General features: G+C 41.8%; 1 protein-coding gene across 1 annotated transcript in view; it reads left to right on the top strand.

Annotated features, from left to right (window-relative positions):
• LOC109881223 (calsyntenin-2) overlaps positions 1-17216 on the top strand; it is a 410239-nt gene that overhangs the window by 155388 nt on the left and 237635 nt on the right. The window contains exon 2 of the mRNA XM_031791101.1: positions 13194-13316. Within this exon, the coding sequence (XP_031646961.1) occupies positions 13194-13316 (123 nt within the window). The remainder of the gene's footprint in view (positions 1-13193; positions 13317-17216) is intronic.

Genomic DNA, 17216 nt, shown 5'->3' with positions numbered 1-17216 from the left:
CACAACACGACCACCCAACACAACACAACACGACCACACAACACGACCACGCAACACAACACGGCACAACACGACCACCCAACACAACACAACACGACCACACAACACAACACGACCACGCAACACAACACGACTACGCAACACAACATGACACAACACGACCGCGCAACACAACACGGCACAACACGACCACGCATCACTGCAAGCATCTCACTGCAGGGGAGGTGGAGAATAGTACAGTATACTCTTTCTCTTTCTCTCTTTTTCTCTCTTCCTCTCTCTGTCCTTCACTTGTTCTTTTTTGGTTTCATCAGAGTGTTTTCTTCAGCCAGGAGAAATCCAACTTTTGATAAGACCTTGAACTTTACTACTGAGCTCCATCTGGGGAGAGACAAAGACAACAGGAAGAAATATAAAAGAAAGGGGATGGACAGAAAGAGAGAGAGAGTAAGAGAGAGAGAGTGTGTTTTATTGAAGCCTCTGGATATGCGTGACTGGATTTGTGTTAGAAGAGCTGAACCACGGTGGTTTCACAGTGTTTTCTCAGGGTTAGCCCACCTCAGTGTTTTCTCAGGGTTAGCCCACCTCAGTGTTATCCCAGGGTTAGCCCACCTCAGTGTTATCCCAGGGTTAGCCCACCTCAGTGTTATCTCAGGGTTAGCCCACCTCAGTGTTATCCCAGGGTTAGCCCATCTCAGTGTTATCTCAGGGTTAGCCCACCTCAGTGTTATCCCAGGGTTAGCCCACCTCAGTGTTATCCCAGGGTTAGCCCACCTCAGTGTTATCCCAGGGTTAGCCCACCTCAGTGTTATCCCAGGGTTAGCCCACCTCAGTGTTATCTCAGGGTTAGCCCACCTCAGTGTTATCCCAGGGTTAGCCCACCTCAGTGTTATCTCAGGGTTAGCCCACCTCAGTGTTATCCCAGGGTTAGCCCACCTCAGTGTTATCTCAGGGTTAGCCCACCTCAGTGTCATCTCAGGGTTAGCCCACCTCAGTGTCATCTCAGGGTTAGCCCACCTCAGAGTTAACTCAGGGTTGGATCACGCTTGGTTTAGATTTAAATATTGAATTGATTTAGCAAGAGTTGACCGGGACATCACAGCAGGTGTCTGAGTGTTCTCCAACCCATTCTACTCCTGGAGTGAAACCAGTAACTCTACCACCACCATCACCACACAGGGAGGAATCTGGCACAGTGACAATGCCCAGAAACTCACCTTGTCTGAGGCTACCACCAGCAAACACACAGTATTGAAAGTAAATCCTGACAGTCTGGCGTAACACCTGTGATACAGCCAGAAAACTGAACCAATACTCTGAATTGTAGTCTTCCAATTGTCTTTGGATGTCTGTAGGAGAAAATTGTGAAATACATCAGATGAATCATAGGACTCACCAAAAGTAACGCCAAGTTAGTCTTAGAGGACATTCAGGCTGTTTCAGACATTTAGATGGGCAATTTCTGTACCAGAAATGTTATTTATCTGTGTGTTGGAGGTGAGCAGGTTAGAGTCCGAGAGGGACAGGTGTGTGGTGGTGGCCTTGGGGTGACAGGTGCAGTAACAGCCAGGTGTAGAAAGCAGTCACCTTGGCTGTGTGCTGGTTGAGTAATGAGGAGCTTTTTTTCTTCCAGACTACCAAAACACTGCTGTCAGATTTATTTGCTGAACGTGCCGACAACTATAATCTTTTTATCTTTGTTTACCCTTCCTCCCTTCGTTCCCCTCATTCTTTAGGAGACAAAAACACACCTACGCTGCGCCCCTCACCTCCCGACTGCTGACACCGGCATGTTTTCTGTCATGTTGCTTTGTGAGGCAAAAGGTGTTCAGAGAGGAGATACATAACTTTTTTTAGGGGGTAGATCAGCTTTAATATTGCAGATAGATTGTAGCCTCCATCAATATAATACTCTGCATCATTTCGAATTCCCCACATATATTTTTTGTAAATATATACAGTAACAGTCAAAGGTTTTGACACACCTACTCATTCAACCGTTTTGTTGAAACGCCTGATGTTTATTAACAGTGAGAATCGCAGAATGGTGAACTTAACTAAACGACGGAGAGTTTTGACTGTGTGATTGCTTCTTGTGTAAATATTTTCTGTCTGGATTTGAATGATTTCTTTATTTGTATTATTTTATTAATTGTAGAATAAAAATGAAGACATCAAAACTATGAAATAACACACATGGAATCATGTAGTAAACAAAAAAAGTTTTAATCAATGTTAATCGATTTTAGATTCTTCAAAGTAGCCACCCTTTGCTTTGATGACCGGTTTGCACACTCTTGGGATTTTCTCAACCAGCTTCATGAGGTAGTCACCTGGAATGCATTTCAATTAACAAGTGTCCCTTGTTAAAAGTGCATTTGTGGAATTTCTTTCCTTCTTAATGCATTTGAGCCAATCAATTGTGTTGTGACATGGTAGGGGTGGTATACAGAAGATAAACTTTTAGTCCATATTATGGCGAGAACAGCTCAAATAAGCAAAGTGAAACAACAGTCCATGGTTACCTTAAGACCTGAATGTCAGTCAATACGGAACATTTCTTCAAGTGCAGTCACAAAAATCATCAAGCGCTATGATGACACTGGCTCTCATGTGGACCGCCACAGGAAAAGAAGACCCAGAGTTACTTCTGCTGCAGAGGATAAGTTCATTAGAGTTACCAGCTTCAGAAATTGCAGCCCAAATAAATGCTTCACAGAGTTCAAGGAACAGACACCATCAACTGTTCAGAGTAGACTGCGTGAATCAGGCCTTCATGGTCAAATTGCTGCAAAGAAACCACTACTAAAGGACACCAATAAGAAGAAGAGACTTGCTTGGGTCAAGCAACATGAGCAATGGACATTAGACCATTGGAAATCTGTCCTTTGGTCTGATGAGTTCAGAGGTGAGATTTCTGTTTCACCCGCCTTGTCTTTGTGAGACACAGAGTAGGTTAACGGATGATCTCCGCATGTGTGGTTCCCAACGTGAAACATGGAGGAGGAGGTGTGATGGTATGGTGGTGCTTTGATGGTGACACTGTCAGGGATTTATTTAGAATTCAAGGCACACTTAACCAGCATGGCTACCACAGTATTCTGCAGTGATACACCATCCCATCTAGCTTAGAGAATGCCAAGAGTGTGCAAGGCAAAGGGTGGCTAGTTTATAGAATATAAAATATATTTAGATTTGGTTAAAAATGTTTGGTTACTTCATGATTCCATATGTGTTATTTCATAGTTGTGATGTCTTCGCTATTATTCTACATTGTAGAAAATAGTAAAAATAAAGAAAAGCCCTTGAATGAGTAGGTGTGTCCATACTTTTGACTGATACTGTATGTTTAAAAAAAATATGTCCCTTTATTATTTTCCCCTTCCCCTAATTGGAGTAAACTAACGGACAACAACAATAAGGCTTCTACTTCCAGCTTATTCATACTACAGTCGTGGCCAAAAGTTTTGAGAATGACGCAAATATAAATTTTTGCTGCTTCAGTGTCTAGATATTTTTGTCAGATGTTACTATGTAATTTTTTATAATTATTTTATAATTACAAGCATTAAGTGGCTTCTTTGCTGCCCTTCCTGACACCAGGCCATCCTCCAAAAGTCTTTGCCTCACTGTGCGTGCAGATGCACTCACACATACCTGCTGCCATTCCTGAGCAAGTTCTGTACTGGCGGTGCCCCGATCCCACAGCTGAATCAACTTTAGGAGATGGTCCTGGATCTTTCTGGACTTTCTTGGGCACCCTTCTTCACAACAATTGAACCGCTCTCCTTGATGTTCTTGATGATCCAATAAATGGTTGATTTAGGTACGATCTTACTGGCAGCAATATCCTTGCCTGTGAAGCCCTTTTTGTGCAAAGCAATGATGACGGCACATGTTTCCTTGCAGGTAACCATGGTTGACAGAGGATGAACAATGATTCCAAGCACCGCCCTCCTTTTGCAGCTTCCAGTCTGTTCTTCGACTTACTCAATCAGCATGACAGAGTGATCTCCAGTCTTGTCCTCATCAACACTCACACCTGTGTTAACGAGAGAATCACTGACATGATGGCAGCTGGTCCTTTTGTGGCAGGGCTGAAATGTAGTTGAAATGTTTTTGGGGGTTTTTAGTTCATTTGCATGGCAAAGAGGGACTTTGCAATTCATCTGATCACTCTTCATATCATTCTGGAGTATATGCAAATTGCCATCATACAAACTGAAGCAGCAGACTTTGTGAAAATTTATATTTGTGTCATTCTCAAAACTTTTGGCCACGACTGTATATACCTTTTACGGACAAAATGTATTTTTACAATAGTTATCTTGTGTATAGTTTTAATCCCATCCTTCAGCTTTCCTCAACTCCTCCCATTTATCTCTGAAGACTATCCGGATTTGATTTCTATTTCCCATATATTTTTAATTGTGCTGTTTCACAAAAGTTTTGAATCTATATACATTTTACGGACCCAGTATATTTTACATTAGTTATCTTGTTATTTTTAGTCCCACCCTTCAGCTCCACTCAACCCTCCCATCTATCTCTTAACACCATCCAGTTTTGATTTCTATTTGCCATATATTCTTTAACTGTGGTGTTATGTTTTACAAAAGTTTTGAACCTTTCTATTCTCATAGTATCTACAGATTGTAAATTAATTGTTTAAGAATTGTTTTTGTTGCTAAAAGTATTATTATATTATTGATCAACTGATTATGACTTTTCAAATCATCCAGCAGTGCTATTTGCATAGTTAGCTCCAGGTAAATGTTACAATTCTTTAGCCATTCCTGAACCTGCAACCAAAAACAAGCTACATATGGACAGTATCAAAACAAATTATTGATTGATTCTGTCTCTTAGCAGCTAAATATGCAGAGCTGGGATGGTTGTATCCCCCATACATATATATAACATTCTATTGGTTCTATTGAAGTACAAGTTCCTGAATTTTCCCCCTTCCACTTGACTCTTCCATTTTTGCGGTCAGAACATTCTGATCAAACCTACTCATTGGCCAGAGCGTCCAGTGTGCGCTCTGAGCGATCCGAGAGCAAAGCGCTCTGAATATACATACCGATAATCTAACAGCACAGTTGCAGTCACCAACGCTCTGGATAACATAACAGCCAGACCAGCTCTTCTAAGGAGAGTAATGTTGAGTGAGCTGTTCTCTCATTTGTGTCTGGATGTAGCTAGCATGTTTGCTTTGGGGCTTGACTGCTGTTAGTACAGAATGCTTGGATCAAAGCTTGGATCAACCCTTAAAGAGATGGGTGGGGCTAAACCTTAAGAGGGTGTGAATGATTCTGAATGGGTGAAGACAAAGAAGGGCTCTCCAGTAGTAGTATCAAAACATTCAAAGGGTATTTTCTCAAAAGTGAGTTTACGAGTTTATCAACTTTCAAAGCAGAGTTACTTTCCCATTGTTCCTCATCTGTAATGTATGATTTTCATTTTCTAGCTCAGAGTCTTTAATCCAATGTAAAAAACACAATTTCAAATTTTGCTACAATAAGACCGATTTGAGCCAGTCGGTCACATATTTGACCTCTCAGCTTCCCTATGAAATCTAACCATTTCAAACAGAAAACCGAAGGATGATGGCCATGTAACAAAGAACAACCAGCAATAACATATACATGATCAAATACAAATCTTGAATTCTCCAATTACATTGAATGAGTTACAGGAAAAAATACAAACCCTCCATCCCAAAAAGGCATGTGGTGTTGATGGTATCCTCAATTAAATTATAAAATATACAGACTATATATTCCAATTTGCTATACTTAAACTCTTTAACATCATCCGTAGCTCTGGCATCTTCCCCAATATTTAGAACCAAGGACTGATCACCCCAATCCACAAATGTGACCTCAATAGCTACCATGGGATATACATCAATAGCATCCTTGGAAAAATCCTCTGCATTATTATTTACAGCAGACTTGTACATTTCCTCAGTGAAAACAATGTACTGAACAAATGTCAAATTGGCTTTTTACCAAATTACTGTACGACAGACCACGTATTCACCCTGCACACCTTAATTGACAAACAAACCAAAGCATAGGCAAAGTCTTCTCATGCTATGTTGATTCCAAAAAAAGCTTTTGACTCAATTTGGCATGATGGTCTGCTATACAAATGGATGGAAACACTGTGTTTGGGGGGAAAACATGAGACATTATGTACATCCATGTACTCAAACAACAAGCGTGCAGTTAAAATAGGCAAAAAAACACATACATTTCTTTCCACTGGGCAGTGGGGTGAGACAGGGATGCAACTTAAGCCCCACCCTCTTCACCATTATATCAACAAATTGGTGAGGGCACAGTCTGCAGCACCTGGCATCACCCTACTGGAATCTGAAGTCAAATGTCTACTGTTTGCTGATGTAACGTCTGCTGCCAAGTCAAACTCTCAAATACGTAGATCCACTGAACGCAGCTCACTTTCCAGTCCACTTTCCAGCTCACACTCTCAAACACATAGATCCTCTGAACGCAGCTCACTATCTAGACCCCAATCACCTGAATTCTGATCACCTGTTCACATACCTGTATGTCATTATCACACACTATTTAGTTCAGTTCTTTGCACCCCATTATTGTGAGGTATTGTTTGTTTTGTGACACTTCTATTCGGAGCTCTGTTTTTCCTGTAATGTAATCCTCCCGTGTATGACAGTTTTGGCCTGCCTCACTAACAACACCTTTTGCCTATTCCCTCCCTGTACTTTAGCCTATCAGATTTCCTGTTTTCAACCTATTGCCTGATCTCCTAGACAACGTTACTAGCCGTTTCCATGCCTGTACTGTTGCCTTTTTGGACCCCCTGTGTATGAGCTTCTGCCTGCCCCTGGAACCAGCTACCTGCCTCCTCCTGTGGTCCTTTACCAATAAATGCCTGCTGCGCCCTGCGCTTGAAACCAGTTCTCTGTCTCCCATCGTGTTAATTTCTGTCCCCAAGCAAGGAGGGCCTACAGCAGCACCTACGTAGATCTTCTACACAGATTCTGTCAGACCTGGGCCGTAACAGTAAATCTCAGTAAGACAAAAATAATGGTGACCCAGAAAAGATACAGTTGCCAGGACCAAAAATGCAAATTCCGTCTAGACACCTTTGCCCTAGAACTAACAAAAAATGATACATACCTCAGCCTAAACATCAGCGCCACAGGTAACTTCCACAAAGCTGTGAACGAGCTGACAGACAAGGCAAGAAGGGCCTTTTATGCCATCAAAAGAAACATCAAATTCGACATCCCATTTAGGATCTGGCAAAAAAGTACTTGAATCAGCTATAGAACCCATTGCCCTTTATGGTTGTGAGGTCTGGGGTTCCGCTCACCGACCAATAATTCACAAAATGAGACAAACACCAAATTGAGACTCTGTATGCAGAATTCTGCAAAAATATCCTCGATGTACAATGTAAAACACCCAATAATGCACGCAGAGCAGAATTAGTCCGATACCTGCTAATTATCAAAATCCAGAAAAGAGCTGTTAAATTCTACAACCATCTAAAAGGAAGCGATTCCCAAACCTTCCATAACAAAGCCATCACCTACAGAGAGATGAACCTGGAGAAGAACCACCTAAGTAAGCTGGTCCTGGGGCTCTGTTCACAAACACAAACAGACCCCACAAGAGCCCCCGGACAGCAACACAAGATCCAACCAAATCATGAGAAAACAAAAAGATAATTACTTGACATATTGGAAAGGATTAACAACCAAAAAACAGAGCATTACTAAAATGCTACTTGGCCCTAAACAGGGAGTTGCTCAGTAGCAGAATACCTGACTACTGTGACTGACCCAAACTTAAGGAAATCTTTGTTTATGTACAGAGTCTGTGAGCATAGCCTTGCTATTTAGAAAGGCTGCCATAGGCAGCTCACTGCCCACAAAATTAGGTAGAAACTGAGCTGCACTTCCTAACCTCTTGCCCAATTTATGACCATATTAGAGACACATATTTCCCTCAAATTACACAGATCCACAAAGAATTCGAAAACAAATCCAATTTTGATAAACTCTCATATTAATTGGGTGAAATTCCACAGTGTGCCATCACAGCAGCAAGATTTGTGACCTGTTGCAACAAGAAAAGTGCAACCAGTGAAGAACAAACACCACTGAATATGCAACCCAGATTTATGTTTATTTATTTTCAATTTTTACAACACTGTAATATGACATTTGAAATGTCTTCATTCTATGGGAACTTCTGTGAATGTAATAATTACTGTACATTTTTATTGTTTATTTCACTTGTTTATTATCTACTTCACTTGCTTTGGCAATGTTAACATATGTTTCCCAAGCCAATAAAGCCCTTGAATTGAATTGAGAGAAAACAGGGGAAAATGAGCATTAAGGGAAGAGGGAGGGAAAAAGGGATTTTTGAAGGGGCGGGGAAAAGAGAAATTGGCTAGTGCTGAGGGATAGAGAAAGGGGAGAGGGCATGGGAGAATAAGTAGGGTTAAGATAGTTACTGTAATTGCCTGTTAGTGTCCATAATGGCTAACTGTCTCTGCAGTGCTTCCTTTTCGTTAGGCTGATACATTCATCACAGCCTCCTGTATTGACCTTATTTATCACAGTTTCATTTCCTACAAAGTTATTTTTTTATTCACAACTGTTTCTCTTCTCCTCCCATCTGCCTTACGGGATCTTCAGCTTCCTCCGCTTGCCCGATGAGTTGCATGCACCAGCCAGGCGAGCTGGTGCTCGCCGAATTAATCAGGCATTACGGCAATGCCGGGAGTGATGTTTTGAGTCAAATCCATGACTCTGCCGGCTTAATTAGCGGTGAAATGGCGGAGAGTAATTGTCACGGCAGTGAGCAAGGGTGTAAAAGGTCAGGTGTGCATGTTCTAAACCTCACCTCGACAGGATCACATTAGCCTGTAGGGCCTGTAGGACGACTCTATTCCCTCCATCCACTGGGAAATAATTGAAAAATATATTCAGTGCCCTTAAACTACCCCTCATTAATGATAAGGTGAAATGACATGGGAAAGCTATTATTATGACAATGTACTATCAATTATATTATAAATGTGAATTAAATTGGGTCAATACACCTTTGTCAATGTATGACTCTATGATAGCAGCTTGGTTGAAATAGGTCTGTGATATCTACACCATCTATTTCCTCCACAGCTCCTCCCTTCTCAACATTACTCAGGCCTATCATAATCACACAGCACTTTGGGCCTACGGCTCCTCCATACAGTGTCTGCTCTCAGACTGCTCCTGAATGGACACATGAAAGCCGGTGGCCTAATCACTCTTATTATGTGCAGAGATGCTAGTACTTTGAAAAACCATTGGATAAAAAAAACCCAGCTTCATAAACACACTGATGTGGAATAGATTCAGGGCATACTGCTCTGGGTTGGTCAAAGCTCTTTATTGCCTTACTATTTTTTCATTGAAATTGTTAAAAGCATTATAACAAATAATATGGCAACAAATATCTTGTACTGTTGTGCATCTGTCCAGCATGGAGTGTGTCTCTAGTCTAGACCATAGGGCACATGTTTGTGTCTAGAGTTGTTTGTTGCTCTTTTCGTTGCTTTGTAGAGATAACTGGTCTTCTGTGGATAACATGCCACTGTTGTGGCATTTTTGCTCAGAGCACGGGGCTCTTGTTTAGAGCACAGTGTCTTTGAATGCTGTTCACATGCACCCCATTGTGTTGCTTTCAGTTTTTCTCGATGTGTTGCTCTCTGTGTTTCTCTCTGTGGAGTCTGATGTAAGATCCTGTGTCTCAGAGGAGAGCTGTGTCCAAAGCATTCCTACAAAGATCCCGTCTGGTTTTATCTAGTGGAGCGCGCTGCCAGAAAGGTCAGGGTATTTGAATTTCTGCTCAGGTCTAAAAAAAAAAGCAAATAATAAAGCCAGGTTAAATCAAACAAGCAGCGAGAGAGAAAAAAGGAGCGGCACATTAATTTCTGACATGTTCTCAAGATATAACAAAAAAGAAGAAGAAGCTCTGTACCTTTGGTAATCGTGTTTTCTCAAGACAGGCATGAGTTTTATCAAGGCGGTGAACCAACTTCCCTCCATTCACAAACAGATGTTATCACATGGCATTTAAGCACTGCCAGAAGTACCCAATGAAGGTGTTTTTAAAATTGAGGTTGCAGGTGCGACGAGTCCCCCAAGGGCTCTCTCTCTCATCTTAAGGTGTTTCTTAAAACATACATCCTATTAGTGACAGTCTAAACCCTTCAGGCTGGAGAGGTAGAAGACAAACATCTCCACGCAGATCCAACAACATCTTCAAATGCCTGAGGATGGGGACGGAGTCCACACTGGTGTTCTTATCAGGGGAAACCTCTCAATCAGAGGCTGGTTTGGGCATTTCATATAGTTCTTTATTTTGTTTAACCTTTATTATACTGTTTTTTCTCATTGAAATAAAATCTATTTATCAAGAGAGGCCCATTCCTCCTGACAGAGCTGGTGTAACTGAGTCAGGTTTGTAGGCCTCCTTACTCGCACATGTTTTTTCAGTTCTGCCCACAAATTTTCTATAGGATTGAGGTCAGGGCTTTGTGATGGCCACTCCAATACCTTGACTTTGTTGTCCTTAAGCCACTTTGGAAGTATACTTGGGTCACTGTCCATTTGGAAGATCCATTTGCGACCAAGCTTTAACTTCCTGGCTGATGTCTTGAGATCTTTCTTCAATTTATCCACATTATTTTCCTGCCTCATGATGCCATCTATTTTGTGAAGTACACCAGTCCCTCCTGCATCAAAGCACCCCCACACAACATGATGCTGCCACCCCCGTGCTTCACGGTTGGGATGGTGTTCGTCGGCTTGCAAGCCTCCCCCTTTTTCCTCCAAACATAGTGATGGTCATTATGGCTGAACAGTTCTATTTTTGTTTCATCAGACCAGAGGACATTACTCCAAAAAGTATGTTCTTTGTCCCCATGTCCAGTTGCAAACCGTAGTCTGGCTTTTTTAATGGCTGTTTTGGAGCAGTGGTTTCTTCCTTGCTAAGCGGCCTTTCAGTTTATGTCGATATCGGACTCGTTTTACTGTGGATATAGATACTTTTGGACCTGTTTCCTCCAGAATCTTCACAAGGTCCTTTGCTGTTGTTCTGGGACTGATTTGCACCTTTCGCACAAAAGTACGTTCATCTCTAGGAGACAGAACACGTCTCCTTCCTGAGCGGTATGACGGCTGCGTGGTCCCATGGTGTTTATACTTGCGTACTATTGTTTGTACAGATGAACGTGGAACCTTCAGGCTTTTGAAAATTGCTCCCAAGTATGAACCAGACTTGTGGACGTCTACAATTTTATTTCTGAGGTCTTGGCTGATTTCTTTTGATTTTCCCATGATGTCAAGCAAAGAGGCACTGCGTTTGAAGGTAGGTCTTGAAATACATCCACAGGTACACCTCCAATTGACTCAAATGATGTCAATTAGCCTATCAGAAGCTTCTAAAGCCATGACATAATTTTCTGGAATTTTCCGAGCTGTTTAAAGGCACAGTCAACTTAGTGTATGTAAACGTCTGACCCACTGGAATTGTGACCCACTCTGACCCACTGAAATAATATGTCTGTAAACAATTGTTGTAAAATGTACTTGTGTCATGCACAAAGTAGATAACCGACTTGCCCAAACCATAGTTTGTTAACAAGAAATTTCAACTATATATATCACTCAAATCCACCAGTAATGTACATCGTGGTGGCGGAGGTGGTATTGGAGTTTTTATTTTATTACCTTTATTTAACTAGGCAAGTTAGTTAAGAAGAAATTCTTATTTTCAATGACAGCGGGTTAACTGCCTGTTCAGGGGCAGAACGACAGACCGGGGATTTGAACTTGCAACCTTTCGGTTACTAGTCCAATGCTCTAACCACTAGGCTACCCTGCCGCCCCAGGGTGGTATTGGAGTTGTGGTGGTATTGGAGTGGTGGTGTAGTGGTGGTGGTGTTGGGGTGGTGGTGTTGGGGTGGTATTGGAGTTGTGGTGGTGTTGGAGTGGTGGTGCAGGTGTGGTGGTGTTGGCCTATCCCAAATTGTAACAAATATATGTTTTTCATCGGAGACCACACAAAATGTGTACCTTCCTTTCTGATCTGATTCTGTGTTATGATTCATGTATTTACAATTAAATTAAATATTGTTACGATATATAGTTTCTGGTGCTTACTAGAACACTTATGTTTGTTTGTGTTTATATACTGACAGTGCCTTAAGTCTTAGACGTAGTGATTCCATTACTGAAGTGGATTCCCACTGTAATTACACATACACCCAGGGACAAAGGCTGTGTAATGTGAAGTGGCACTAGAGACAGCTGTACAAATTCTCTGATGTATGGACTTTTTTTTTCTCCTTCTCCTTCACTGAATGGCGGATAATGTACCCATAAGAAAGTGACACACATCTATTTAGGTCATTTTCACTTGGATGTGTATCACACAAAACACCCTAGTTTGGTGTTGTTAACAACCAACAATTTCCTCGTACAGAAATCACAGGATGGAATTGGGGCATTGCTGTTCACACCTGAGTCAGAGAACGCCGTGAGAAAGTGAAGGAGTTGAGGAGGAAATGGGCTGTTGTTGCCGTTTTAAAACCCCTTACCTTTGATAGAGAGATGGTATATAAAACGGTGAGCTAGCTAACTCCTGCTTCACGGCCCTCAGGGGCTTTGCTCAATTATGCCGTGCTAATCGTCCTACTGCTCATGGACTTTGTTTTGGCTGGGCCCAGGAAGTAGTGCTCTGCTGGCAGTTCAATAGTGGTCATTGATCAAGCCTGGTGGAGCGCTTTGAGACCTACAGGGAATGTTTGAGAGAGAAAAGAGGGGGAGAGAAAAGAGGTAGGGGAGATTAGCAAAATGAGAGTGTTTCTCTGAAAAACTAAAGAATGGAGATCCTCTGCCAGGAAAGGTGGTGTGTGTGTGTGTGTGTGTGTGTGTGTGTGTGTGTGTCTGTATTTCCAAGTGGGAGTTGCAGTTGGGGGAGGAAAGAAAAGCTGTTGTATTCATTTTTCACAAAGCCAGTCTCAGTTCACCCAGTAATTACATGCAGACTAAAAATGTATCAACAACTGAGAACACATGACTGACATTCTCTCTCTCTCTTTCTCCATCCCTCTTTCACACACTCCTTTCTCTATCGTAGTGAACAAACACAAGCCATGGATTGAGACGTCGTACCATGGGGTAATCACAGAGAACATGGACATCGTCCTACTGGACCCTCCCCTGGTGGCCCTGGACAAAGACGCCCCCGTGCCCTACGCAGGTATGGTACACCCCACTGCTGTGTGATTTGGTATTTTGGTATTTTATTAGCATCCCCATTAGCGAAAACAGCAGCAACTCTTCCTTGGGTCTACACAAAACATGAAAAGTGGTGGAATGGTGAGCGTACCAAGTACCAAGTTGTGATGAATGGTGAGCGAAGTATCAAGTTGTGATGAATGGGGGAGCGAAGTACCAAGTTGTGATGAATGGTGAACGAAGTACCAAGTTGTGATGAATGGGTGAGCGAAGTACCAAGTTGTGATGAATGGGTGAGCGAAGTACCAAGTTGTGATGAATGGGTGAGCGAAGTACCAAGTTGTGATGAATGGATTAGCGTCATTCATTCAGAGGACAATTTACTCGCTCTTAACTGCTGTGGTTGACCTTGGTTCTTGGAAGCTCTTGTAAATCATTAAAATGAAATGCATTAAGCCGGAACATGTTATTTCATACTTCTGCTTTCCAAGAAAATAAAACAGAATGTATAATTTCTTATTTAAAACCACTAGCTTTAAACTAGTACTACCAAACACATTCATATGAAAGCTATTCACTCCCTTATGTCCTTTAACCATGTATGAAACCAATACTAACATGTTTCCCTCTTAGTAGTGCAAATACAATTAGATTGAATCAATGTGATGGTGAACACTCTCCTATTGGGTTGCCAGTCCCAGTGGGTTGTCATTAGCTACAGGCTAACTGGCCAGCCTGGCTCCACTGCCTCCTGCCAGGCCTCTTGATGTGGCCAAGGCCTCAGTGTGGGGTTGGCTCCTGGGCTGGTGCCCACTCTCAGAACCCCTCAGGCTGGGTTGGAGCAGCTCTGATGTAGGCTGGCGAGAAGGATGGCTGGCTGGATATGGTTGTCTGAGTTTTCCTTCTAGTATGTGGAGACAGTGTAGTGGCCTGAGAGGGTTGCCTGTAATGGCCACCCTACAGGGAGAGAGAGAGAAATAACATATGGAATCATGTAGTAACCAAAATATGAAAATAATTGTGGCCCATTTGCCAGGACCACGAACACAAATTCCATCTAGACACCGTTGCCCTAGAGCACACAAAAAACTATACACATACCTTGGCCTAAACATCAGTGCCACAGGTAACTTCCACAAAGCTCTGAAGCTGTGAATGATCTGAGAGACAAGGCAAGAAGGGCCTTCAATGCCATCAAAAGGAACATACATTTTGACATACCAGTTAGGATCTGGCAAAAAACACTTGAATCAATTAAAGAAACCATTGCCCTTTAAGGTTGTGAGATCTGGTGTCCGCTCACCAACCAAGAATTCACAAAATGGGACAAACACCAAATTGAGACTCTGCATGCAGAATTCTGCAAAAATATCCTCTGTGTACAATTTAAAACACCAAATAATGCCTGCAGAGCAGAATTAGGCCGATACCCGCTAATCCAGAAAAGAGCTGTTAAATTCTACAACCACCTAAAAGGAGGCGATTCCCAAACCTTCCATACCAAGCCTCACCTACAGAGAAATTAACCTGGAAAAGAGTCCCCTAAGCAAACTGGTCCTGGGGCTCTGTTCACTAACAGACCCCACAGAACTCCAGGACAGCAACATAATTAGACCCAACCAAATCATGAGAAAGCAAAAAGATAATTACTTGACACATTGGAAAGAATTGACAAAAAAACAGAGCAAACTAGAATGCTATTTGGCCCAAAACAGAGAGTACACAGTGGCAGAATAACTGACCACTGTGACTGACCCAAACTTAAGGAAATCTTTGACTATGTACAGACTCAGTGAGCATAGCCTTGCTATTGAGAAAGGCAGCCAAAGGCAGACCTGGCTCTCAAGAGAAGACATGCTATGTGCACACAGCCCACAAAATGAGGTGGAGTCTGAGCTGCACTTCCTAACCTACTGCAAAATTTATGACCATATTAGAGATACATATTTCCCTCAGATTACACAGATCCACAAAGAATTCAAAAACAATTCCAATTTTGATAAACTCACATATCTACTGGGTGAAATACCAGTGTGCCATCACAGCAGCAAGATTTGTGACCTGTTGCCACGAGAAAAGGGCAACCGTTGAAGAACAAACACCATTGTAAATACAACCCATATTTATGCTTATTTATTTGATATTTTGTCTTTTAACCATTTGTACATTGTTAAAACACTGTATTTATATAATATGACATTTGTAATGTCTTTATTGTTTTGAAACTTCTGTATGTGTAATGTTTACTGTTAATTTTTATTGTTTATTTAACTTTATATATTATCTACCTCACTTGCTTTGGCAATGTTAACACATGTTTCCCATGCCAATAAAGCCCTTGAATTGAATTTAATGCCAAGTGTGTGCAAAGCTGTCATCAAGGCAAAGGATGGCTACTTTGAAGAGTCGTTTAACACTTTTTTGGTTTCTATATGATTCCATGTGTGTTATTTCATAGTTTTCATGTCTTCACTATTATTCTACAATGTAGAAAATAGTAAAAATAAAGAAAAACCATTGAATGAGTAGGTGTGTCCAAACCTTTGACTGGTACTGTACATAATACACAAAAGTTAAATAAACAATTAACAGTAAAAATTACACTCACACAAGTACATTTCAAATTATGTCATATTATGTCTACATTCAGTGTTGTAATGATGTGCAAATTGTTCTCTATCCCTCTCTCTCTGGGCAGTGGTCACGAGTATCTTCTGGAGACACAGTCTGGGGCTCACAGTCAGTCAGTAATTAACTGAAGGGAGTTTTGTTTTAGGGGGCTTTGCCTAGGTACCATTCACACCTCCTTAATTTCAATGCCTTGACTTAATACCTCTCTCTCCCTCTCTCTGACTGACTCAATGTCAGACAGCACACACACACAGGCCCATAACAGGCCCATTGGAAATTATGTCCAGCAATTCCAACTGCTAAACTTCACATGGGCTTCTTAAGAGTCTACACTAACCTTTAAGCAATAGTGGATAATTAGTCAATCAGTTCCCACCAACTGGAGTGTCCATTATACTGCTTTTCCAGAGAGGCTGTTGGTGCGGCTGCTACTTTACAGCAGAGGGTAGGTCATTAAGTATTGAGTGAACCGGGGTTAATAGCTAGGCTGTACAGAGAGCTGCATTACAGCCACAGGCTACAGCCTCTCCTCACTTACTAATGTGGCTGAATGGGTAGGGTCGCAGCGGGGAGACACAAGCACGTACGCACACACACAGACACACACAAAATGCAAATGCACTCTTTCTGAATGTTCACTTGTGAAATCAGTCCGTCTTCCTATCCTTTGGTGTTCTACTAGACTCCGGTGCATCATACACACCCATATACACACAAACACACAGGCATTTTCCAATCACTTGAGGGATCCAGCTCATCTTGTAAAGTTGTGCTGATGTGTCTATTCATCAGCACTCGTTATGTTTCACTGTTCCCCTCGGTGGTGCTCTGTGTGGTGTGACTATGTCTGCTTTAGTTAGCTGGTTCCTACAGTTGTTCCTATTATTTCAGTATACCTATATGGACTGTAACTGCAGGTGCACAAGTTCACTTCTACATGTGATATGTTAGTATGTTCTATGGCCCTCAAAATCAAATCTGGACCTCAAAGCTAGTTCCAGGGACTGATTTAGACCTGGGACACCAGGTAGGTGCAATTGATTATCAGGTAGAACAGAAAACCTGCAGTAGTCCGGACCTCATAGGGTAAGATTTGAATACCCCGGTTCTATGGTATGCACAGTCCTATTTACCACCATTGCATAGATACAGTGATATTGGTGACATTCTTCAATCAAAACCAATAATCAGAACCTGACAAACAACCTCAGGCAAAATATTTCTATATCACTAGATTCAATAAAATATCTGGACTCACTAAACATCATCACACATACATTTACTTTATTTT

This window comes from Oncorhynchus kisutch, linkage group LG15 (genome assembly GCF_002021735.2).
Source record: "Oncorhynchus kisutch isolate 150728-3 linkage group LG15, Okis_V2, whole genome shotgun sequence".
Taxonomy (NCBI): Eukaryota; Metazoa; Chordata; class Actinopteri; order Salmoniformes; family Salmonidae; genus Oncorhynchus; species Oncorhynchus kisutch.
The sequence above is the reverse complement of the archived record's forward strand: the minus strand, read 5'-3'. Positions and strand labels throughout refer to the sequence as shown.